Below are 24,840 nucleotides of genomic sequence, written 5' to 3'. Positions count from 1 at the left end.
TTCCTGCTCCCACTGGGACTGAAAAGTAGACAGCAACAGAAGTATTTAACTGAATCTTGCTGTACGCAGCACCAGGTGACCTGGTCTGTGACATTCTCTCCAGTGCACCCCATCCCCTAACCTCAGTCTAACCTCTAACCTCTTCTGAACTTGTAGCCCTTGTAGGGTTACAAGTAGGTCCTTGTAGAAGTAGGGAAGCCTACCTCAGATGCTTATATCAGCTGAACATTTTTGACAATAGGTTACATAGCTGCAATATACCATCAATCACACTCAGTGCTTTTCTCAGACAGTGCTTGCCCTTTGAATATCTAAAAATGCTTTACAGATGTCAGTAGTTTTATTCTTCTTGGCCTAGGAATGGAGAACCAGACAGCAGGAGAGCAACAAGACTGACCCAACGTGAGTAAAACTTAGCAGAAGACACAGTTCCAGCCATTCACCTTCTTGTGAGACACTGACAGCTAAAAGTCCAACGTAAAAACTGAGCAGAGACTTGGCTTGTGCTCACATCACAGCTTCTGAGAGCAGCAGACTGTTCTGTGGCTGCTACTACAGCAGACAAAAACAGCCCTACCTAAAGCTAATTATATTATTTGACTCCAATAACTGGAGACATTAACTTTTCCCAGGTACGTACAAGGAAGGCAACACATACAACACAGAGCCCTTTGGTTGCTCAGATCAGGCTGGTGGATAAACCACATAGGAGACACCTGCTGTTAGGGAGTGAAGAGATGGATGTAGCTGGAAGGACAGCAGATGTGGGAGAGGGCAAATATGGGGGCCTCTGGCATTAGCAGACTCTGCTCTCCAGACAGCAGACAAGAAATTGTTAAAAGTCAGAGATTAAAAATCGCCAAAAGCTCCCTTAGCAGACCCTCTGTACTCACTGAGCCCTTCCCACAGGACACAACTCCCAGTCCTGTGAAGGATTTCTGTGGAGATCAGTTTCTCCTGCATCCCAGGATACATCCTGTGAGCACAGGTGGGGAAATGCCAGCCCGCATGGCTACCACAAGCAGAGCGCGGGCAGTAAACCAAGCTGGTTTGCTGCACTGCACCTGCTTCCCGATCTTCCCATGCCAGCCACCTCCCATGGATGGACAATACTTCTGCATGATCATCTAATACTAGAAAATGCATTCATGCAGACATCAGCTCCGATAAGAAATGGCCTGATGCGTATGAGCCCCATGACATGTCCTTAGACATCTTCCTTAGCAGCTTATGATCTAAACCCAGTTGTATCTGCTGCCATTCATAGTCACACTAAGCCAGCCAGACTAGACCCCTACTGTTGAGTTTACTTACCCCACAGAATACAAATCCCATATCCAGGTTTCAGGGAAATGCTTGTGTACTTTCTCTTCAGCTGAAGAAACAGGTGAAAACATAGTGGGCTGATAGGTAGATGTTGTCAGATGCTCTGCTGGAAATAACAAAGACTCAGTCACCACAGCGTCCTCAGGCCCTGGTTTAGAGCAGAGGGGCTCCAGCCCAGCTCAGGCTGCAAGTCATCCAGTCAGCTTTTGGGAAGCACAACACTGGAACAGAAAGTGCTATCCAAAATTCTAAATATCTTGCCTCATTTCAAGCAACAGAGGTGCTGTGGGCATGACTTACACTTGTAGGCATCAAGGGAAGGGCAACCATTCCCTCACCTCAGAGATAAGACTTGAGATCCAGACAGATCACTAATATTTCAGAGCCAGAAGCCATGAGCCCCACACAGCTTCACACTAGCCAGCGAACACTCTTGCTCCTCCATTTGCAGTTACAGCAAGTACTACCTCTTAGCTCAAACCCAGGATTGCTTTCACCTGAAAGACTGAGCACCCCATGTAAAAAGAAACATTTGGCAAATGCTTACTGTTATATGTATGAGGTTGGGCAAACATCAACATGGTCTTGGAAGTCAACATCGCTGTTTCCTGCAGCATAGTTGTTGATGGAGTGGTTGGACATACTCTGGGTTTCCTGATATTGGTGTTGGACATAATTTTCAACCCCATTTCCTGCAGGAAAAAAAAAAAAAAAAGTGATGCACCAGAAGCTTGTCCTCTCCTCTCTTTTCTCTACCCTGTGCCTTCTTGTCACCTCACACAGCAGGGTCTTGGCTGTCCTCTGGCTTGACAAAGTATTCTCTTGCTTCATTTTAAAATGGAGTTATTCAGATCCTCAGCAAACAAGGTCTTCTGAGCTAATTAATCTGTCTTGAGTCAGCCAATTGTATTCTTTTTCAAACACATGGTTGTCTAGGTACTATGCCTTCTCAGCCTGCAGAGTGCAATTGCTCATGCAATGGAGATTAAACATACTATGTGAAATCCAATTAAGGTAACCAATCATCCTTGGCATCCTGAATCACACAACCGAAGTGCGGTAACAACACAACAATTTCTTCTTGGTCAACAATTTCAAGTCACTTATTCAAATAATAAGGGAGTTACAAGGGCCTAAAGCGGACCTGTTCCCTGTACTGTATGTAATGGGGTTCCTAGGATATTGGTAAAGTCAGGGGCCATACTTCCTTCAATTCATGAATTATCCCAACCCACCAAATCAACCATTTTTACCCTGAATGCTGAAAACACATCAGGCTCATCAGAATTTGGGAACTCGCATGCATGATCATCTTCAGACACTTGGCGAGGATACCTGGAGTTATAAACAGATGGGAACAGCCCATAGATCTGGGAAAGCAAGAAAAGCAAAAAAAAAAAAAAAAAAAAAATCAGCATGAATAAAACCTGGCATTCCCTTTCTATCATATATCCAAGGCCTGTTTGGATTGCTCCTGGCTACTGTGTACGAATGCATGGCAGAAAGCCCAGGCTCCCTGTCACTCTTCCCTGGCTTTCCTCTGACAGAGCCAGCACAACCCGCTGAACTGAACATGAGACAGACCAACAGAAGCTCATTTACCACCGGTGCACTGAGTGATGTGCAACCTCTTTCTTAACGCATACCCCCTAATCCGTACCCGTGCCACACTGGAGAGTGCTGCTGATCCTTCTGGCCAGTGCTTTGAGTTCCTTGGGAGATAAGCTTGGCACAGATGCAATAGCCTGTCTGTCTCCCTCCCTCTTCATGTCATTACAAGGGAAGGGAAGAAGTTGGAGCAGGCTCACTCACCAAGGAGCTGCTGAGCTCTTTTCCTGGCTTCAGCAAAAGGAGGCTCTGATCCACAGCCCAGACAGCACATGTGGACCCAGGAGCTGCCCGCAGGTGGAGACCAACCTCTGAATCAGGAAGGGTCTTGGGCTTTGAGAAGCCCAGCTCCACCTGGGTGGGAAGGATGCAGGCAATAGGTGAGTGACATTTCTGATGCTGGCCACCCTGCTACTTCCTGAGCAAGGAAGGGACCTACATGAAGAGAGTTTCCAAGGACTTGTCTTGGATGGAAACCCAAGGAATCTCCCAAGGACCCCCAGAGGTATATAAAAAAGCATCACGATGGCAGAAGGGAAACCATCAGTGTGTGCAGCTCACAGTACTGGAAACATTCCTGTGTCAAAACACAGCACTCTCTTTACCCAGCAAACCGGCCAGCCATATTTACACACCTCACACAAGCTGTCTTTCTGCTCCTTTTGAAGCCCTAGATAAAAAATAAGCCCAGTCCTTATCTCCAGGGTGTTTGTGGGGTTGGTCTCAGTTTCCTGAAGCACTTCCTTTTCTTGCTTGAATCCGACTGTCCATAGCAGATAAACAGCTGTGGAGCAGGGGTAATGCCAGTCCTTGGAAGTTCATCTTTGGAGTGCAAGACACAGCCAAAAAAGCAGATTCCCATGGATGTCACAATGACAGCAACCACTCAGCCCCTTCTGGATGGCCAGTAAAATCCACTTCTTCCATCAGCTACTTTCAGCTGTCTTCCCAACACCGCATAATAACAAGTCTGAGCATCTGCTGCAGCAGCAGAGCAGCCTTGAGCTCTCCTGGGAATCACACTAATAACCTGTGCTGGGCTGTGATCCCACTGGGTTGCAGTTGCTATACAAGCCTATGGAGACAGATACAGCAATTCCCTGCCTTTCCCTAACATTGCAGCAGCCCCTACAATGCTCAGCACATACTTGCTCCATACATCACAACACACCACACTTCACCATTCACATACACATATTATGTATTCCTCAGTCTCTTCTTTTATTGCAGCAGACACATGCACTCTTACACATTTAGTCATGGCCTCAGACACAAATCCTACCTTATTTCTGAAACACATGGAGACATTGAAGATGGCAGAATCGGCAATGATTTTTCCGTTGGGGAAGATAACATAAACAACAAGTCTTGGAGCTGGGGCATGGATCAAATTGAAGGTAAGAGGGATGGAGAAGAAGCCTTTCAGCACTAGATGGAGGAGAAAGAGAAGAAGAGAAAGTAGATTCGGTAGTGAAAATGGACTCTGATCAACTTTTCCCATTCTGCATATGCTTGTAATTCCTTTCTTCAAGTCTTTCAGGACCAAGGAGTTCAAGGAGTTTTCTGGAGACCACTGAAACAATGAGCACGTATCTGGATCTGGTATTTAAGACCAGCAAAAGACTCTTCCTGGTTCTGTTCATTTCCTCAAGGAGATGAAACAGCTCTTTGGAGTCAAGCTTAGCTCCACAAAGAGTGAGAGTCTCAGATACCTTTCAAAGCCTCCCATCACCAAACATCTCCCATTCCATCACCAACGAAGAGGTGACCTTTCTCCCAAAGCACCTATAATTTAGGCTTTAAAAAAAGTGCTGGAGAAGTAGACACCCCCATCAAAATTATAAGCTGTAGCATCCTAACTACTCAAAGATTCTTTTTAGACACACTTGCAAATCAAAGCAGGAGAGTTTTAACAGAAGGTAAGGCTATAGCTTCTGTGGTAGTTTCATGATGCTTGCAGGGGCAGCAAAAGGAGGCTTCTTTGAAAGTGAAGAAAACAGAAGATGAGCCTATCGGCTGGGAAATGTTGAGTAGTGTTCTCTCAGTACCACTTAGAAGGGTAAAGGAAACATGAAAGCTGGAAAGGCACGCTGCTTTGATGCAACAGAGAAGTGGTGAGCCAGCTCTAAATCACAAAGAGGCTTATGCCACACATCCAAATAAGATGGGATGCCACAGACTACTGAGTGCTTGCTAGACATGAAAGAGGGGAGTGCACTTACTTCTTGGCAGCCCAACCCAAAGAGTCTTCTGACCTGCATAGACTATCCCTCTTTTCCCTGTGACCTAGGGAAGAATAGAGAAAGGGAAAGGAATGCCAGTTAAATAGTCTTTGAGACCACTGTGCAGATCAAAGTAACCTTGAAACTGGAGACTAAATGGGGGTGGGGAGAGGGATGTGAGCTTTACCTCCCTGCCTCTCAGGTAGCAGGGAGAGCTCAGGGGATCAAGAGACTTGGGGGAGGACAGGTAAGGCCAATACCTGCCCTGCACCTGTGAAGAGCCCAAAAGAAAGGTGCTGCCTTTCTTGTTATTACTGAAGCCTCAGCATCAAAACCAGGATCCATCCCCATGATGGCTGGATGAGTTACCTGTCCTGGGCTGAGCCAAATCTACCAAATATCAGGCTTGAATCTGTAGGAGATGCTGATCTTGTGCCTTGAGCCATCACTCACTAGCACTTCCCCAGAAACTCACAAAGTAAGAGAAAATGACACGCTTGGGCCCATGTTCCAGGTCCTCCTGGTAAATTCTGAAGTCCACCTGGACAGCCTGCTTTTTACCACAGGGCATTGTTTCCGGCACACGGACAATAGAGAGAAAACTCCTGCTGGTGCTGTAGAACGGATGTATGAAATGAGAAGCTCGCTGGTAACTCAAGTCAACTGTCCCAGGCTCTTTACCCAAATCTTGATGCAGGACACTGGCCTGGTGAGATGACAAAAAAAAAAAAAAAAAATTTCACAGATAATTTCTCTAGTTAAGCAAGTCAGCTGCAAATCACCCTCGCTGCAGCTTGGTAAGAAGCTCAGATCAGGTCTGAGCAACACCATAGCACAGGTCTCTGTATGGAGAGTTCATGAGGAAATCAACTGGGATCTGGGGAATAAGGTCTCAGAAGAGCCAAGATCCAGAACATGCTGAGGTGTTTCAGATTTGAATTACAGTCCTTCAAGAAGGAATGGAGGAGATGTCTGTGGGGCAGTAAATAGCTCTGAGATGCATGCATAAGTAATTGCTTCCTCACTTACCTCCAGAGAGGCTGAGGTGCTGTTCCAAGCAGTTGTGTTCAGGCTAAATGAAGCTGTCCCAGAATCTCCAGTAACGTGGTTCTGTTTAAATTGCTGCTCACCGCAGGTTACTACAAGGAGGACTTTTTTGTTCTTCAGTGCCTTGCCTTGGTAGTCGATGACTTTAATCTAAGAACACCATGGTAAGCAAGAGAAGTGCAGAAGAGTCTTATCAGCAGACAGAATCTCCTGCTTCTCCAAGTCAGGGACAGCACTTCCAAAGACAGCAAGGTCACCTTTCCAGTCACTAACAATATTGTCAACACTACTACTGGTCGCCTCCTAGTATCACCATGTTAACTCACCCCTGTGCTCTCTACCCCTTCACAGCAGAAGGCCTCCCAGCTGCTGAAATGACAAATGTTTGGGTTTGCACCCCATACACAGATACCCATAGCTTCTACTACTCAAAGCTTATTTGGCAAATGCTAGTCTTAGGTGGTGTTCTCACTTTTGACAATTCACAAGTTTTGTCTCTGGGAGTCATTCATGTCCTCCCAAGCCCCTGGCTGGAGGTGAGGTCGTACAAGATAAGGTAACAGTTGCTATGAAGGCATAGCTCATGCTCTCCCCTCCAAAAGACTTACCTTCCCCCTGTACATCTCTCCAGTGTGGTAGTAAGAATTCACACCATCAAACAAGGCCATCCCGCCGATCTTGGAGATAAATAATTTATGGGAAGCATTGACTTGTATCTCTGAATGAAACCAGCAAGACAGAAACATAAGGGAGGGAGCAAGAAAGCCAAGCACCCCTCAGCAATTTCCCTGCAGAGTGACCCACTGGTCATACTGATGCATATGTTCAGCTGCACACACATTCAATACCAGTGAGATGATCTGCCCAGGGTTCTGGGTATCCTGTCTTCCTCCCACTTACTTCTAGCCCTTAGAGAGGCCCCTCAGCTTCACCACCTGAGACCACAGGCATTCAGCGCGAGTGTGTCATGCTGTCAGGAACTGGTGGCTCTATCTGTGAGGTTAGATGGCAGGCCCTGACAGCCTCAGAAAGCTCAGAGCCTTTGCTGTCCTGAAAACCTCCAGTGTTCTTCGATTAGTGCATCTTCACATGCCTCTTCCCAGCCACCAGAGAGGTTTCCAGAGTTACCTGTGCCATCCTCCACCACTGAGGCCTCTGCAACTATGTTGTCCTCATAGTACCGAAAGTCTCGACTGAAAGAGGACAGGCTCACGTTTGTGAAGAAGCAGCCCGTCTCGTCTGTCTGAAAGTACAGAGAGAGAAAACAAGGTCAGAGCAAGGCACTTACGTTAGAAGTTACCCAAATGGTGCAGAAACAGCAGCGCAAAATCCCTGCTCTCAGGGAGCTTGCCTTTTGCCACCAGCAGTCCAGGATGGGCAGCAGGCATGTGATGCACACCCAGCCATAGTCACCAGGCACAGTTACTTAGAGGCAGCACCAGTAGGCCACTGGCCAAGCAGCCAAAAACCACAAGGCAACAGCACTATTATTCCAGCTAAAGCCTCCAGCAGCCTTTGCCTTACCCCGAAGCTGAGCACAAATGTCTGTGAATAGGGCTCAGCTCCTGATTAGCATCTCACCTGGTTGTTGAATTCCTGACAGAGATCAGGTTTTGAAGCACTGGGAAGGAATGGGGCTATCTTCTGACAAAGGCTCATATGAACCAGCCCTTGGATGCCTTTCCCATAGCTGTACCTGTTTGGGGGGGTGGGGAAAGAAAGAGATAGTCGCACACAGTGAGAGAACATAGGACTTGCTCTGCATAGCCCCAGAGACCACTTATTCATGGATATTTGCAATATCACACAAGAGTAGCAGCCATATGGCAGACCCAGGAGCTCAGAACCAGTAAGCAGGGTCACTAAGGCACTGCAGTGATGGGAGATCAAGGGCTCTGTGATATAATTAGTGTCAAACTAATCTATTCTGGGAAACCAGTGTTGTAGGTGCTGACTCAGCACCTACATCAGCCCTTTACATCAGTATCACCTGCAATAACCTCAGGATACGCTGAAGGCAGGCATCATCTTATGAGCAGAAGCATGGGTGATTAAGAAAGTGCCTTTCATTAAGAAAGCACCTTTACATGAGGCTGTTACCCCTGGTGTTGTCCTTGGACTGTACCTGGGGCAATTCCTTTTTGTCTCTCTGGAAAAGCTTCCCCATCATTTCCCATTAGTTTGTTCTGCAGGGAGATGAATACCAAACACCTGCCACGTTCTGCCCCACAAAGGGCTGCTTGTCAAAGAGTCAGTTGTTCCCCCAGGTTTTGTGTGTAGAGACTTGTGGAGTGTCTCTCCACAGGAGATTCTGGCCTCCTGTAACTGAAGTGTAGTAAATTTCCCCAGAGCTCCTCATGGTTACCTAGCCATCTTGTGCTCATCAGGCCAGAAATGATGAAACAGGGCCATCCTTCCAAGCAGAATCCTCACCTGCCACATACCCGGAGTGGGATGGTTCTATCTAGTGCATAAATCTGATTTGGTGCCTCAAATATCACTTCAAATTTTGGCAGCACTGGAAGAAAAAAAAAACAAGAGAACTGTAGGAAATGCTGGCCAAGGACAGCCCTTCCAGAGAATCAACATGAAGACAGACTATGGTGGAAAAAAGAGCCAGGAAATGGAGAAGGAAGGTGGTGAGAAGGGGAAAGGGAAGATTTCTGTTGTTTCTTTAACAGATTTGTGTGCAGTCCCTTCTTGATTGCTTCTTCCCAAACTAAAACCCAAACATGTCCATGTCGCTGCACTTCTGTCAGCTACGTGCACTGAGAGAAGACTAGCCTCCCAACACAGTTCATTAGGGGATGAAAGAGAAGTGGGATGGCACTGGACTTCATAGTCTCTGGAAAAGCCCATCCTAAATGACCTTGTCTTGTCTGACACAGAGATCTGCAGGAATCAGCTGTGTCAAGGTCTGGGGCCACGCACAACATTCTTTCCAGACACTGACCCAAAGTCCCAAAGTGGTCTCTCTCCTGAGCCTCAGCTCAGATTCTTTTCTATATCAGATGCTATTACTTTTCCCATTTGCTCCCAGAATGGCTATCATGGAATAAATGCTCAGTTTCCTGGATCAAGAGTGCCAGGTCCTCTCTGCAACTCAGACATATCCCCCACATGCTCATACCATACTCCTCAACGGAGAAGCTGCCGTACACTTTTGCGCTGGTTACATTGATGACATACGTCCCCAGCAGAGGTTCATCACTCAGCTGGAAAGACAGATCTGCAATGCCATCCTGGGGGACCACATTCAGCCACTGCTCTATCCGGTTGTTCTTAGGGTCCTACACCCACAAGAAAGGAAGAAACAGTTGTTCCAGCATTTCACTGATCCACACCCCATAGAAATTGAGCTTCAGGATTTCAGTGCTGGAGACTACCAGGCTCTATAGCTAAGGAATGAGGTTTGGTATAGGCTAGTCAAAAATTTTTGAAAACTATATAATGCTCAGATTCTGCTCCCAGCATCTGAGTCTCCTCCTACACCTATCTAAATTCTGATCTCAAGGAAAGATCCTTCACAGTTCTTTTTTTCATAAAGGTCTAAGTTGATCTGTCTATAGTCTTGCAAGTCTAGAACAACTCAAATTTCCATTGAAGTAACTGAGAGCATAATCTCAAATAAGTGCATTAAAAAGAAGCTGTAAGGAGGATGCTAGTTTAAGAAATCTTTGAGTTCTACTATTCCAGTCAGAGGTCTGTAAAATCTACCAGGAACCGAATATGAATAGCCCAGTGAAATGGCCTCCATCAACATTACCATAGCAGCAGATTTCAGCATCACTCACCTGGAGAAACAGGGAAATCTGGGTGGGGGGGAAAGGTAAAAAATATTAGAAGACAGAAACACATGCCAGCAACACACACAAGGTACTTCAGATGCAGAGCCCTATCTGAAGGACATGAAACTAACGATTCGGAAATCTAGAGCACAGAAAACAATATAAAGTAAAACAAACATCACCAAAAAGTAGAAATACCAGGTAAGTCCATTACACTAAGGCCTGGAGAAAGGGAAAGGAAAATCCAGTCTGGAGGTTACCCAGCGCTTGCTAATCACTTCCTGTCAGAGTCCTCCATCAGGAGAACTCACTACCCAAACAGATCTAGCTCTGGTTCAGCTGCAGTCTGAATGGGGTTACAGAGCTATAGGATCACACAGTTTGGAAGGAACCTTTCGGGGTCATCTAGTCCAACACCCTCCTGAAGCACATCTTCTTAGAGCAGATTGCTCATAGAATTCTCCATCTGAGTTTTTAACATCTCCAAGGATGAAAATGCCTTCTTTTGGCACCTGTTTCAATATCTGATCATCATCACAATGAATAAGTTTGTCCTAACATCTAATTAGAATTTCCCATATTCCAACTTACAGGAGCCAGATTAAGAGCACCCCTCCCCACCACACATCCAGAAGAACCTAATTTGCAAACTATTCACTCCCCACATGACACCATCACATCAGGCATCAGTATGTCCCATTCTTGTGCTGGCATGACCAATTTACCAAAACGAGCAAGAGACACGCACACCTCTGCCATCTTCCCAAGTTACCAGCTTTTACTTGAGTTACTATTCTTCTCTGGACACTCATCAAGCCTGGCCCAGGGATGAAAGTAGAAAAGTTGGAGCTTTGGCAGATGAGCAGGGTAGAAAGGAAGAAGGATCCATGCATGTAACAAGGCAGCCTTTTCCACAGCCCCCCAGGGCTGGCTTACCGAATTGTTGAGTGCAATGAATTCCTCATCCAGAGTCACAATGCGAAATTTCACTGAAGGCAAGGAAATCAGGGAATATATTTATCAGATCTCAGTCCTTCCCTATAGACCCTTGCTCTAGCTGTTTGCCTAGCTCCTGTCTCCATTCCATACACGTTCATTATAACATCTGACACAGACATTCCCACATATAAGATATGATGGACAATGACCTACTGCAACTTCACAGTCACCACAAGCTGGACATGACAGTCACTGAAAACATCACATCGACAAGAGACATTTTCTTAAAGCCTTTTGCTAGGGCAGTCCATGAATTTCAGGCAATCGCGGGCTCTCCATATGGTGTTACCAGCAGAAAGCCTAGGGCCCATGGTTGTTCCCATTTGCAGCTCTCACCTCTCTGTCCCGGTTGATAGATGGGCTTGTCTGTTTGGATGAAGGTGCCACTGCTGACCTCGCGGATGAGGACCTTTTTCTTCTCCTCAATACTGACCCCTTCGCCTGTGATGATCAGTTTGACAGTGGCAATCTCCTCTGTGCCATCAGCTGGAGGGGCAACCTATACAGACAAAGCAGACCACACAGCCCCCAGGTAATCTTATGGGGGCCCTGAGCAGAAATCGAGAGCAAAGTGGAAGAACTAACCAATTCTCTTCCACATGTCCCAGGACACTCCCTCCAATATCTAGATCCAGATCACATCCAGATCTCACTCAGTCGTACATGACAGCAGGAGGCCCTCATATCATGGAGTATGTCCTCTTTCCCACTGGTTAAGGAATTTTGCCTCTGGTGCCTGACACCTCTGAGTCTTCAGACTTGGTCAGGAAGATGGGCAGATGCCAGAAAGGTGGGAGATAGTAGCAGAGAATCAAAGAAGAGAATCAAGCTGTAGCACACCCTCAAATGCTAGGCCTTCAGAATTCCCCAGCATGTATAAATAAGAAAGCCAGATTAGAAAAGACAACAGAGGATCTTCCTGACTCCAGCAGCCTTAGCACAGACTATACTGTATAACAGAAGGGATGCTGTTCTGGCATGTCTGCCTTATCCTAGATCTTTGCTAAATTCTCACCAGCAAGCTCCAAGATGCTCTTTAAAAATAGCAAATACATCCATTTCCATACAGCTGCTCTTCAGTAGCTCCTAAGAGCTGAGTTGCTGCCTGACTTCAGGTCCTACAGAAACTGCAGTATGTCATGCAATCCACTGTTTCCCCAAGCTTTAGCTGTGGAACTGTGTGAGTCCTTCAGAGAAGAGCTAAAGTTGCTTCATCTGGACTGGGATGTAAGAGAAGGAAATAGCTGGGTATCTTATGTATCCAGAAGTGTGGTAGATTTTAATAAATGTAACTTCAATTTAAAAATTAGATTCAGAAGGGGAATTCAGTGCTGACCAACAGATGCTGTGCTGGGCTACACATTCCTAGGCACCATCCACTCCCCACTCTCCCTCCTAGCAGGCTCACTCCAAGGCAAAGTAGACCCTGTCCATGTCATCCCTGGTTAGGGAGTAACACAAGGGATTTAAAGTTCCTGAAGGGAAAATCAGTGATGGGATTTGCCTAGGGTGCCTCACCCAGAACTTAGTGCACATGAAAGTCTTCTCCTTCTGGATAGTTTCTTGCACTAAGTGCACAGGTCCTGCAGAGCGCTCCAGGACCAGATTCACTTGAAGCTTTGCGTCATAACAGGTGATATGTAGGCAGGCAACTTGGGTGGATGCGTAGCGGAGATCTGCAGGGATCACCACCAGGTAGTGTCTGGGGCAGGGAAAAGAAGACAACAGGTTGAGGGCTCAGAGATGCAAAAGAGCTTCCCTGCAGTAGCCCACTACTGCAGAAGTCCTCAGCAATGTGACATAGCTGCAGTCAATATTCAAAAACAACAGTGAACCCTGTGAAGTGATTGTTTCACCGATAATTTGAGAAATACTTTCTGCCTGATTAGCTTAAGTGCAGCCCTACAATATTTTTCAAACCCCTTACTCCAGTCTTCTCCTGAACTCCCCAAAACCATCCGTTGCAGTCTTCGGAAGATGTGGCCTCATAGCCTTGCAGTCTAGACACCAGTGATTTGATCTGGCACAGCAACTGGAGAAGCAAACATCCCTGGGCCTAAGGCCTGACTTGGGAGACCACCAAAAAGGTGGCTTACAGGAGTCAATCTAATGTATGGGAAGCAAGGTCAGTGACTCAGCTACCCTTTGGAGTGATCTGATGGAGCAGGAAGAAAACTAATTGATGACAAGGAATGAGGTCCATCTACCCTGACTGATGCCTTCATGAAAGAGACCGAAACAGAAGTTCAGCATCACTCACAGTTGGTGAAAAGCAGCTGCAACGTGGAACAGAAGGCTCAGGAGGATGGCTATTCTCATCTTGGGGGCTCTCTCCGCCCAGTCTCCAATGGTCCTCTTCCTCTGAAATCACTGAGGCTGTTTTTAGGGGGCAATTTCTTTCTAGCACAGCCTAAATGAAGAGGTGGGATGGAAGGAGGAGCCAGCCTCTCCCCACCTCTTCCTCCCTTCTGAGATTACACTCAGGCAGCAGTAGAGATGGGTGTACTCTGCCAAGCGCCCCTTAGACAATAGCAGCCACTTTGGCTGCCATCCACCAGCTCAGAACATCCCCTCCTGTAAGGCCGCCACGAAGACATCTGACCAAATGGACTTTTCATGGAAATAAACCAGGAAGAACTTTGCTGATCAGTGACCCAGGGCAGGTCCTGATCACTTGTCACTTATGTCCCTTTGTTTCATCTGGAGATGGATTGCTGCTGTGCAGCCAGCAGCAAGAGCTCACCCCAGCACACAGCAGGCAGTGTTGTCATTCGGGACAGAGGCTCAGTAGCTCTGTATCAGATTACACGGATGTGGATCTCCTTAGGCTGTTTGGCTTGAGAACAGGAGCAAATTCTTGCATGTGCACAAGGAAGCACTGTAGCAACACTAGCACCAGCCAGCAACCACTAATAAACTAATGATTTTGCTTTTTCCCTCCCTGCATACAGTGAAGGAAATGGAAGTCTATACTGGCCAACAGAGGTCTCCACCAGCGCCCTGCAACACCCATTAGCAATGGCACCATCTGCAAGGAGGGAGTCTCAGGAAATGGTTCCTGTTCTTCATTGTTCATATCTGGGTCTGAAAGGTCTAGGGTACAGGGATACAGCCTGTTGGCTCAATTTTTGAACCTGAGGGCCAGGTTAAAACTCACAAATTAAATCTGTGGGACATTTTCTAGCACCAATGACAACCTGTACAGAGGGGTAGATAATTGTGCTGTTTAACCAGCCTGGCCTCCAGAAAAGCATAGCCACCATGTAAACTGCCTGCTGTGAGTGGTACATGAACTGCATTAACTCACAAACTCTATCTGAGACTTGTGTGAGACAGCATTAGTTAGTCCAAGCTGAAAAGTACCAGGGACTGCCCTAATAATACAGACAGCTGCTGTTCTGTGTCTCGAAATATTTACCAGTGCTCTTTAATAGTGCTGAAGCAGACTAAGCTTTCCATACGTGGGTTCCAACATGGTATCACTCAAGCAGGCAGTTGGGATCTCTCCATCTGGCAAACTCAGGTTCCAGGATGCCTAGAAATTCCCAGTAGACTTGCGATCCCTGTTCCCAAGGCTCTCCATACTCTTCCTCCAGCTAAGGTTGGGAAGACTGATCTCCATTTTACCTCTGTGACTAGGCCATTCTAGAACAACCATGCATCATGGGAGCTTTACGTTATATACAGGAGCTGTTAATGCTAGCATTGCCTTTTTCTCAATATTCCACTGCTCAGCTGACGGAGATAACTGGCCAGAGGCCAGATACCCCAACTGATTTCAGAAATCACCTTTGAGCTTGTCTAAATCAGTGCTAGGTTCCTAAGCAAGGAAGACTGGACATTTTTTACTTTGATGAATACATTCTCTCCATTCTGGTTTCTTTGCGAAGGAAGGTCATGTTACTGAGAATGGCAGGCAAACGTATAAATTTTTGTCTAAAACCAGAGATTTTCCTACAGAAAGCACCAGCCAGATCTGTCATAAATCAATAAACTGTAGCCAAAGAGGTCCAGCTGCTGGCAGACTTCCGACAGCAGCTGCACCCACCAGAGCCAGCACTGGGGAGAGCTCTCTGACCCTGTCCCACTGTGCTCCTCATACCGTGTTTGCCCAGGTGCGTTCCTTGCTTGACTTCGGCAAACCTGGCTCTCAGTCACAGGAACAGACATTTGAAGGATCTGCATTGAAGGCAGGGACTGACAGCTGCACAGGTGTCATAGACCCAAATAAACTTGCTGAAATAGAGAGACCAGAGCAAGGATGTGAATAGTTAATAGTTTCTAGTTCTGCAGTTTCTGTCTCTAAACCAACTCAGAGAAGCCCCTTGCGATAAAAGTCCTGAGCCAGGAGACCCATGGGGAGTAAGGGGTCTACCCCTCCCAAAAACACACACAACTCCACAGTTGGAGCAAAGGACATAGTACATACTGACAATGCAAAACTAGACAGATACCTGTTCTCCACAGATAATTTGAATCAAAAATTAAAAGGAGGAAGAGGAGACTTAGTAAAGGTCACACCTGTGATCATGGAAGACATCTTCCATGGTTCAGAATGAGGACAAGGAGCAATGGCACCTTGGAAATCACTGCAGTGTTTTAATATCTTGAAGAAAACAAAAATGTCTGAGAAGAGTACTGGGGAAACACCAATTCCTGCAGAGCACTTTGACCACCTTGACAGATGGCTGTGCAGACAGAAGTCATAGTTTTCTTTAAAGGATCGCATCTGTTAGAGAGCCTGTAGTGCATAATAATTCAAAGCTACTGAATCATTCTTCATTCTCCTCTATACATTCATCACCAGCTTCAAACAGGCCTAGGGCCACCTCTGTTGTTGCCTTCTTTCCTTTCTAACCACAAACTTCATGCTGCTCATTTCCAGCTCACCTCTTACACACACATACTCTATACCTACTGTGTAGCATCTTCAAAGATAATGGGATTTGATATTGTTTTGCCTGATAGCTAAGTATACTTTTGCATTAAGGGTATTCCACAGTCCACGCAGGGTTCATAAAAATCTGTAAGGCCATAATGTTTCTGCACCCTGACCAGCATACATAACATAATGGAATCCCTTGAAATAATCCCTCCATAATGCCAAGGTAGAGCACTGCACCCACTTTCTGCTGCCTTGACAGCAGAATTTGTCCACTGCACCAAAGCCAAGCAAGGAATTGAGAACGCACCTGGTCAAACACAGCAGAAGGAGCAGGAACTGACTGGGTCAGAAAGCTTGAAGGCAACATAATGTAAACTCTTCTACCCCTCTTCTCAATGCTTGGCTCCTACACTGAGATCATTCAAAGAACTTCAAAATTCAGATCTAACCATCAAGCAGATAAGCACTTATGGAAGTTGAAAACTGTTTACAAGTTAGTAAACTGGCTCAACCAAAACCACAAGATGTAGAAACTACTGAAGACTTCCAGATCTGAATGCTGTGGCTTAGGAATCATCTCTAGTGTTAACAAAGAATCAAAACCCAAACCACCACCTAATGGTAAAGTTTGGGGTCCTAGATAAAGCAAGTTCCACCAGAATAATTGTTGTGAAGTTTCAACTGCATCTAATATATTTGTGCACCTGTTTGTCAGGTGTTCTGTGAGATTCTTAATTTTGGCAAAGCCACTTACCTTCTCAATTAAGTGGCAACTTTGATTACACCCAAGGAGCTCACTCCTTCTTGGTGACAGGAGAAAACAAAACTAATTTTATATGGAAATAATTCTACTAAACCAACTTGAGACATCGCAGGAACTTGGAAAAGCTGATCTTTGTGGAAAACCTTGAGCACAGCCAAACGTGGGCAGGAGGCTACATTGAAAGTCAGGATATTTCCTAAAAATCTTGTGACTGTGCCTTTTCCATTTAATGTAGAACTGGGCAAACAATTGGAGATGAGCCATGCAGCAAGTGATAGAAACCTGCCCACAGTTACTGAAAAAAAGGCTCAGAAGCTTAAAATTAAAAGGCATGTGGAAGAAGTATTGTAAAACAGATATTCAGTGTTAGGCACAATTCACAATGCTGCTCTATCTGCACCAGCTATTTTGATGACACACATACATGTATGCCAGGTACACAGGTATGCCATCTTTCTGGAGGATGCACGGAGAAAGGGACAGGGACGATTTCTTCCTTTTGATGAAAGGTATCAGAGATTCCTCTTCTTCCCCTTCAACCTCCTCAGACCCTTCTCTTGCTTCCCTCCCTTTCCTCTGCCATCTTCTTTGGGCAGCCTTCCTTTGCTGAGCTGTAAAGGAAAGGACACAGTAAGCAGTTTGCAAGTTCACAGATGACCAGAGCCATAGTCCCCAGCCACTTGGAGGGAACCTGCCACACTGAGTAGTTCCCTTCCTGGACACTGGTATGCTCAGTCAGAGGGATAAGTCTCTATTTACCAAAGCTCTTTTCTTTCCTCTGAGCTTATTCTTTTCCCACCCCACAGTTCTGCTGTGATTCTATCTCCTTGCTTTACTGCCCATGGAGAAGGTGAAAATATTTGCTCCCTACAGCAGACATCAGCTCTTCCATCCAGCATCCAGACTCAAGCAAGAGATGACAATTTCAAGGAAGCTGTGATAGCTATTGAGGGGCCTATCTGCTAAATACCAGGAAGACTTAAGGGACACCAAAGGTAGTTTTAAAATTTCTGTCCTCAGAGTGGATACAGAGACATGTTACACCACAGTGTTACGGGGATGAGCCAGGTGGAGCATTCATCTAGCTGTTTAAATAGCTGTGGGGCACACTACAGCAATTAAGCATATTTGTATTCCCTAGGAAGCAATGAGATTATTTACACCATAACATACGTTGTTCTGGTTATACATGCAGAAAGCTACGCAATGTCTGGATCTCATGCTGTCGTTCCACCAGCCAGGAATCCAGAAGGTAACACATCAGTACTGCAGCTGGGCAGGGGATCTCCTGGTCGTTGTGTTTGCAGGCACTCTGGCCAGAAGCTGCTTGGACTTTATTGGTTCCAGACCACTTTTCTTCTCCTTCTAGAAGTGTCAGAAGAAGGAGGGAGAGGTGGAAGAGATAAAGAGATCATCATCAGCCTTATGCTGAGCTTCCCCTTGCTATGAAGCCATGGCTTACAGTTCCAATCCACAGCACAGGTGTGCCATGGGAATTTTAAATTGAGTATTGGGAAAAATTTATTCACCAAAAGGGTTGCTAAGCACTGGAACAGGCTGCCCAGGGAACTGGTTGGATCACCATCCCTGAAGGTATTTAAAAGACATGTAGATGTGCTGCATAGGGACATAGTTTAATGGTGGACTTGGCAGTGCTAGATGTACAATGGACTTGATGATCTTAAGGGTCTTTTCCAGCCTAAATGATTCTATAGGTCTTTCTTTTAAAGGGTTCCTGAACTTCTGAGGAGAATTGAATACAGCTGTTTCTCATACCACGCTAGTCACATGGAACAGCAGGATTAGGGTATTCAGGGAAATGCCCATCAAGAACTACCCCACAATTTACACCTGCCATGGAGAGACTAGTGAGCAAGGGCAAGCCTTGTCCTGCTACTTCCCAGCCATTTATTTCACAGTCATTTGTATGATCTTGTCATCTATGAAGACTACTGCCTGGATCTCAGAAAGCATTTGGTCACAGAGGCTGTTAGCTTAGCACAGTCTGATACAGGAGAGCAGGCTTCCAACAGCTGGGTCTACATAAGGAGTGACAGAGGGTTTAGGAAGATTCGTTCTTTACTGCACTGAGGAGAGAAGGGCATTTGTTTACCACAAGCTGTGTTTCACATGACCCTCTCAAAATCCAGTGGAGGAGTCATTGCTGTGTTTGAACAGAAGCTCCCTCTGGTAGCCTGGGTAGGAGAGAAATAAGAGTGAAAAATTTTCCAGAAGAAACAACTACTTTCCCTCTGCTATAATCATATTGTACTCCTGAAGAAGGAACTGCCTGATTATGGGACAAGGTCACTCACTACTGGGGGTAAAGAAATGGTGTAACATCTGATGAACCTGTCTGCAAGAATCCCACAGTTTTAATCTTTACGTCTTCTGTCAGCTGTCCTGTCTTCTCCAGGCACCGCAGCACACAGATGATGGAGGCAAACAACACCATGTTCTGCACCACAGCCATAGGACATCTGTCTGAGATGCAGAACCAGATGGTCCAGGTTCTCCAATGAAGTCACCTAGGCACCAAAGATAAATGACAACAAGGCAAGGGCAAAGCTCTGATATTCAGGCAAATAGGGTTTGCTTCCTTAACATCAGGACAGACCCCGTATTTCTGCCTGCTTTCCAACACAAATCCTCTCAACATTTGTCCAACCACATAAGTTATCCCATTTACCACCTTCTGCAAGCCTACACTCAGGTTCATCAATTTCTATGCACGTCATTCATCCCCTTCAGCTTTTTCTCATACATGCAAAATGCAGCCACATCAGTCTATCTTGGTTTAGTGACTCAAAAGAAAGAGCTAGTGTAGGAGGAAATTATTGTTCAGCTTAGTCTTCAATAAATTTCTACTTGTTTGATTTTGAAACATGCATTTTGGTCAAAAATGTAGCTTTTTACTCAAAACAAAATGTATTGTCTCCATTTTGGGCACCTTCAAGTGAAGCAACACAAGGAGGACTATGCTGGATATCGCTCATAAAAAACAAAACACAACTGAAATAATGGGCAGGTCACTATCTTCAACTGGTAGTTAACCTAATCCTGGAACAATACTAAAGTGTTCATTTAACCCTGACTTAAAAGTTGTTCTAGATAGACCAAACCTACTTGTTCAGAAAGTAAACAAAAATAATTTTTAAAATAACAAATACATAAAACACAGAGACACAACACACACATGTTACTAGCAAGTTTATATAAATTATGTTCCCATTAAAGATGACTCTTCCTCATGTACTAAGGATCTTCCAGCATCAGCACCTGCTCACAGCAGATCTTCACTAGCCAGCCCCAAAATTCTGCCACGACTGAGGCCCTCCCATGTCTTTTTGGCTCACACCTACCTTCTGGGCAGAAGGGGAACTGGTGAGACTTCTCCACCAATATGGCTTATGGCTTGTGGAAAACACACAGAGAAACACATCACGGGCAGTGTAGCATCAAAAACCGTTCACATCTGCAAGACCTACTTGAACAAAGAATTTATGTCACAGACTAGGGGCCAGCATTCCTCCTCCACCCACCCTACAGGAACCAGGGGAAGTCCTGGTTGCCTCTTGTCCTAGCCAGAAGTGCATAAACACAGGAAAATGGGGTTGTAAGGGTTAGGAAGCTGTGAAGATATAAACAGGGAAGGTTACAATGAAGGAGAAAGTTATAGACAAATAGGATACAAATCCCTCAGAACTCAAGCTTTCTTAAACTCTGCTGTTTCTTTAACAGCTTGGCTAAAAAATAAGCCTTTTTAAAAGTCAGCTTAAAGTCATAACACACATATGCCGACTTCTGAATATCCTTTTAGAACACAGTCAAGTAATTAAGTAAAAAAATTAATTAAGGCCTACATGTTTCCTACAATGTTTTAAAGGTAATCTACTGAGCAAATATTAAGTCCAGAAAACAGTTTACAAAGGTGTTCAGCCAGTTTTTCACAAGAACAGTCTGGTCATGTCTCCACAGAGTATTTCATTTTTTTTCTGTTTATTCATGTGGTTCAAAGTCATGACTAGCTCATTCAAACTGAAAGAGGCTTTGAGGACTGCAAAAGCATGGAAATTGCTTTTGCCCTCTATATCTGCAAATAGGAACTAGTTGTAAGGAGCTAAGCTCTATGATTTCTGACACACTGAGGAACACAGTGACCAGAAGAAGGTAAAAAAAAAAATTTCAATCAGTTAATTATTTTTGAGAGATAAATCTTGCTTTGTTTAAATTGAATCCATGTAAATGTCAAATATGTTTAGACAAACTTACTTTCCATGAATCCAAAACATCTGAGGTAGCTTTATTTAGTGACAAATTGTAAGCACTGAGGGACTTGTGCATTAATTGAATTCCAGCTTCCATGAAGCTACAATGGAATGAATTAAGAAACAAAACCTGATACTTATCTTGTTGCATTCTCATAATGAAAAAGTGATAAAAATGAAGACTCTAAAACATTAACCTGACAGGGTTGATTAAACAGGCACAGCCATAGCACACATTTCTAGATGGCAAGAATGGGTTTAAAAGGCAATGTAGATAATATTTGCTTAGTGTAAACTGGTTACTAGCCCGAAAAAGATTAAACAGTTTAAATAAAGGCTTCTTATTTGTTCATTTAAATATATTTAAGTAATATTTACAGCACTTCAATTTGCATCAGTTGACCTCTGAAAAGTTGCAGTTCTGACCCCAGCTCTTTTCTCAGCACAGGGACCTGCTGCCCATCCATCAGCTCAGCTCCTTCTACAACTCAGCACAGTCTTTCCTCTTTCATCCCTGTCCTGCTGCCTCACTGCCTGTCCCAGCAAACCACTCGGGCTGCTGCTGCAGAGCTCATCCCCTGGCCTCGGGAACAGCACGCTCTGGTCCACAGCACACACAGCAGACAGCCGGGAGCTGCCTTCAGCTGGAGAACCGCTGTTGGCCCTGGCAGATCTTGCTGTTGTAAACCTCCAATGTGACCTACAGCAACAGGCTCCAACAGAGAGAACGTGGCTGGAGCAAACAGGGACAAAAAAGAAAGAAGGCACTGGAAAGAGAAACCAGTCAAGAGGACAGGCAGTGGCCTGGCTGTAGTTCTTCCACTGCTTCAGCAGAGCGCTCTGTCTAATGCAAGACAGATAATGTGGGTCTCATTCTTTCCTCTCCTCTCTGTACCTCTCTTACTCCCCAACCTGCTTCAGTGTAAGCCTCACCTGACTAGTGAGGTGCAGAGAAACACTGAATTCTGCTGACGGCAACAGGGAACAGAGCTGCCAATGAGGGGCTGAGAGCAGAGTGGGAGGAGAAGGAGAGAGGGTTGGGAAAAAAGAGACCTTCAGACCTAGGAAAAAAGAGAAGAAAGTGAGAGTCTAATCAACCAGATCGAACAGTACTCCTTCCTAGAGACAGAGTCCTTCCCTAGCCCACCGAGACACGCCTTCCTCAGTAACCCCCTCTAATTTTGAGATGTCCCTGCATTCAACAAGGCTCAGCCTCCTTGACTTCAAAAGCAACTTTCTGTACTTCCAACACCCTTCTTGAGGTCAATCAGTTTCTGACCACCCACAATAACCCTGTCGTTTCCATCACCTGGAAAAGAAGCACAGCTCATGTTCAGCTGAAAACCCCCCTCTCTTGAAACTTTCCTCCATCCCCTCATACCCTGCTAGAGCCAGGAAAGATACAGTGAGACCAGACAGCAAGTGAAGCAGCAGAGGAAAGCCCATGGGGTAATTTTAAAAGTTCAAAGGCCACAGCTAGTTATTATGCCTAGAAGAAAAGGGGAACCAACAGTAGGAAGGAGCGGAGGGATGCTGCAAAAGAGAGCAGTTGACTATATCTGATGATCATCTCCAGGGCTGTCTGGGCTAAGAAGAGACCGCGGCAGCTGCAATCAAAACCAGTTTTGCCATTACCCACAACATCTTGGCTTCAGCCACCACTGCCTCACTCCAACACACACAGGTCCTCCACCCACTATGACCACTGGGTGCTCATAAAGAAGAGGTCCACAGGGTCAATACTGTAATCCACCCAGAGCTCCTGCTCCTGGGCACAGCCCAGCACCCAGTACAGGTCCCTGTCTTTGAGGTAGCTCTAGGTGGTGCTGTACTATGGCTGCAGGAATAAACAGCTGCCCAGGTAGTATGGACAGATTGTCCCCAGTTCCTACACAGGACCGACCCTCATTTGCAAATTTCTCCTGAAAAGGAAATTAAGACAGACACTAAGCTATCCAGCCAGAGCTCCACAGTTTCAGGTGCACTGTGCATGCCTTCAGCCCTTTGCTGTGTAGCACCAGCATGGCTCGGATGTCAAACAGCACCTCTGATATAGCGTTGCCTTTCAGTTTAAGTGGCAGCGCTACGCTGTGGTGTACATAGATCAATTACTCCGAAAAGACCTCGGAGCACTACAAGTCTCCAGTACAATATAGATCCCAGAGCAGTTAGACCACACTACAAAGCCTATAAAAATCTAACATTAAGAGTGAGATTCATCTTGGCCATCTTTAAGCATATTCACCTCAGCTAATTCTTTAGGTTCCCTTTACAGTTGGTGGAGAGAGACACACACTGAACATTTCTATGGTGAGATGACTCAAGTCTGAAAACAACCCTCCAGATGCAGTCAGACACACAACATCCAGTGGTGGCTTATCCTTCACCATTCACAGGGAACGACGAGTGACTGGCCCAGACGTAAGTGCATATATTATATGCTTCCTCCCTTGACATCTAATGTTAATTATATGCTACATGTTCTAAAATAATGTTATAGCATACACAGCAACAGATAAATATCTGCAACACATAGGTACAAATTGCTTTCATGCTGGCACCGTCAGATGCTTTGAACTGGGAAGAAATGGCTCCTGAGGGGATTAATGCCTAGATGTCCCTTATTTATTTACATTTTATTTTCAGTTTCTTCCACAGGTTATGGTATTAGCCATTTTCAGAGGCAGTATACTGTCATTGTTAGAGACCAGCAAGATGTGAAAAGTCTTATACTCTGCATTCAGCTACATAAGCTACTAGCCTACAAATATGAAAATTCAGCAGGCTGGGTTATGGGAAACGTAAAGATATCAACAACTTCAGGAGTAACCCATTACTGGAAGTTTTCAAATAAGTCATTTCTTTCTAAACATTGGCAGCCTGAGAAATAAGACTCGGGATTTACCCGTAGATGTGGCTGGAATCCATCAAGACTAACTTTTTCAACTACACAGGGACAATTCTTGTGTGATAAAACTTTAGCAGTCTGTGGGTATGATCTGTAGAAAAAAAAAAAAGCCTAAAAAAACCATGCACAAGTTCAACAAAGAAAATCTCAAGATGAGCCTGAGAGGAGACAAATACCCTCAGACCCAAGCAATTGGTCTTTCTTGCCCACCTAGAAACCAGGACAAAGGTCCAAATAGGTGGAAAGTATCTCCAGTGAGATGAAGGAGACTTTCCAAGTCTCTCTCTCATGTCTTTGACCCTTTGTAGTACTTCACGATGGAAAAAAAAAAATTAAAAAATCCTACTTTCCAGCAGACAGCTTGCCAAGCCTGGCCAGCCTGGCTAGGTCAGCCACTGCCCACTGTGGACACACAAAAAAGAGCTGCCTCATCCTCTAATTTGGAGTAGGAATAATGGAAAACAAAGGAATCGCATAGTTCCTCACCTTCAGCTGCACCAGTAAGTACTAGAAGAAAAAACAAAACAAAGCAGATTTCTCATAAGCTCCTTGAAACCTTTTTACATAGTACAGTGGTGGACAAGGGTCTAGGAATGGTTACTGTAGCTATCAAACCCTCCTAGTCATGAGGATTCAGCGCACCATTAACAAACCTCAGAAGGATTAAAAACATCCAGTTAAGAACCATTTTCTACAAACTGGCTGCCACTGTTCTTTACATTCCATGAGCCTACACAAGATACCAGCACGCACATCTGGAAGGTCAGCTCAGACTGGTTGCTTTCATTCTGCTGGCAAGGACTCCATGGATTTTTGTGCAGATCTCAAACTATTTCCTAGGGACTCACTTGATTCCCTGGAGTTGTTCTTTGGGTTGAAAAGAAGGAGCTGAGCTTGAGTGCAGTAGCATCAGGCCAGCAGCTGGCAGTCCTTCAAAGTCATCCAGTTCCAGGTTAGAAAGGGGTCTGAGCTGGATTATCTCCAGGGGTAGGTCTACAGAAAGGATCTAGGGCTTTACCCATGTTT

General features: G+C 45.3%; 1 protein-coding gene across 1 annotated transcript in view; it reads right to left on the bottom strand.

The window, feature by feature from the left end:
- Window positions 1-13,309, bottom strand: part of LOC104464800 (alpha-2-macroglobulin-like protein 1) — a 23,042-nt gene extending 9,733 nt beyond the window's left edge. Inside the window, exons 1-19 of the mRNA XM_010077635.1 lie at window positions 13,251-13,309; window positions 12,509-12,692; window positions 11,327-11,489; window positions 10,928-10,980; window positions 9,998-10,015; window positions 9,334-9,493; window positions 8,637-8,721; window positions 7,785-7,899; window positions 7,332-7,446; window positions 6,812-6,921; window positions 6,186-6,353; window positions 5,632-5,862; window positions 5,157-5,220; window positions 4,217-4,362; window positions 3,139-3,288; window positions 2,580-2,696; window positions 1,874-2,018; window positions 1,315-1,432; window positions 894-976 (exon numbers count right to left, since the gene is read on the bottom strand). Of these exons, the coding sequence (XP_010075937.1) occupies window positions 894-976; window positions 1,315-1,432; window positions 1,874-2,018; window positions 2,580-2,696; window positions 3,139-3,288; window positions 4,217-4,362; window positions 5,157-5,220; window positions 5,632-5,862; window positions 6,186-6,353; window positions 6,812-6,921; window positions 7,332-7,446; window positions 7,785-7,899; window positions 8,637-8,721; window positions 9,334-9,493; window positions 9,998-10,015; window positions 10,928-10,980; window positions 11,327-11,489; window positions 12,509-12,692; window positions 13,251-13,309 (2,284 nt within the window). The remainder of the gene's footprint in view (window positions 1-893; window positions 977-1,314; window positions 1,433-1,873; window positions 2,019-2,579; window positions 2,697-3,138; window positions 3,289-4,216; window positions 4,363-5,156; window positions 5,221-5,631; window positions 5,863-6,185; window positions 6,354-6,811; window positions 6,922-7,331; window positions 7,447-7,784; window positions 7,900-8,636; window positions 8,722-9,333; window positions 9,494-9,997; window positions 10,016-10,927; window positions 10,981-11,326; window positions 11,490-12,508; window positions 12,693-13,250) is intronic.
- Between the last annotated feature and the right edge of the window lie 11,531 nt (window positions 13,310-24,840).

This window comes from Pterocles gutturalis, unplaced genomic scaffold (assembly GCF_000699245.1).
Source record: "Pterocles gutturalis isolate BGI_N339 unplaced genomic scaffold, ASM69924v1 scaffold5143, whole genome shotgun sequence".
NCBI lineage: Eukaryota > Metazoa > Chordata > Aves > Pterocliformes > Pteroclidae > Pterocles > Pterocles gutturalis.
The sequence above is the reverse complement of the archived record's forward strand: the minus strand, read 5'-3'. Positions and strand labels throughout refer to the sequence as shown.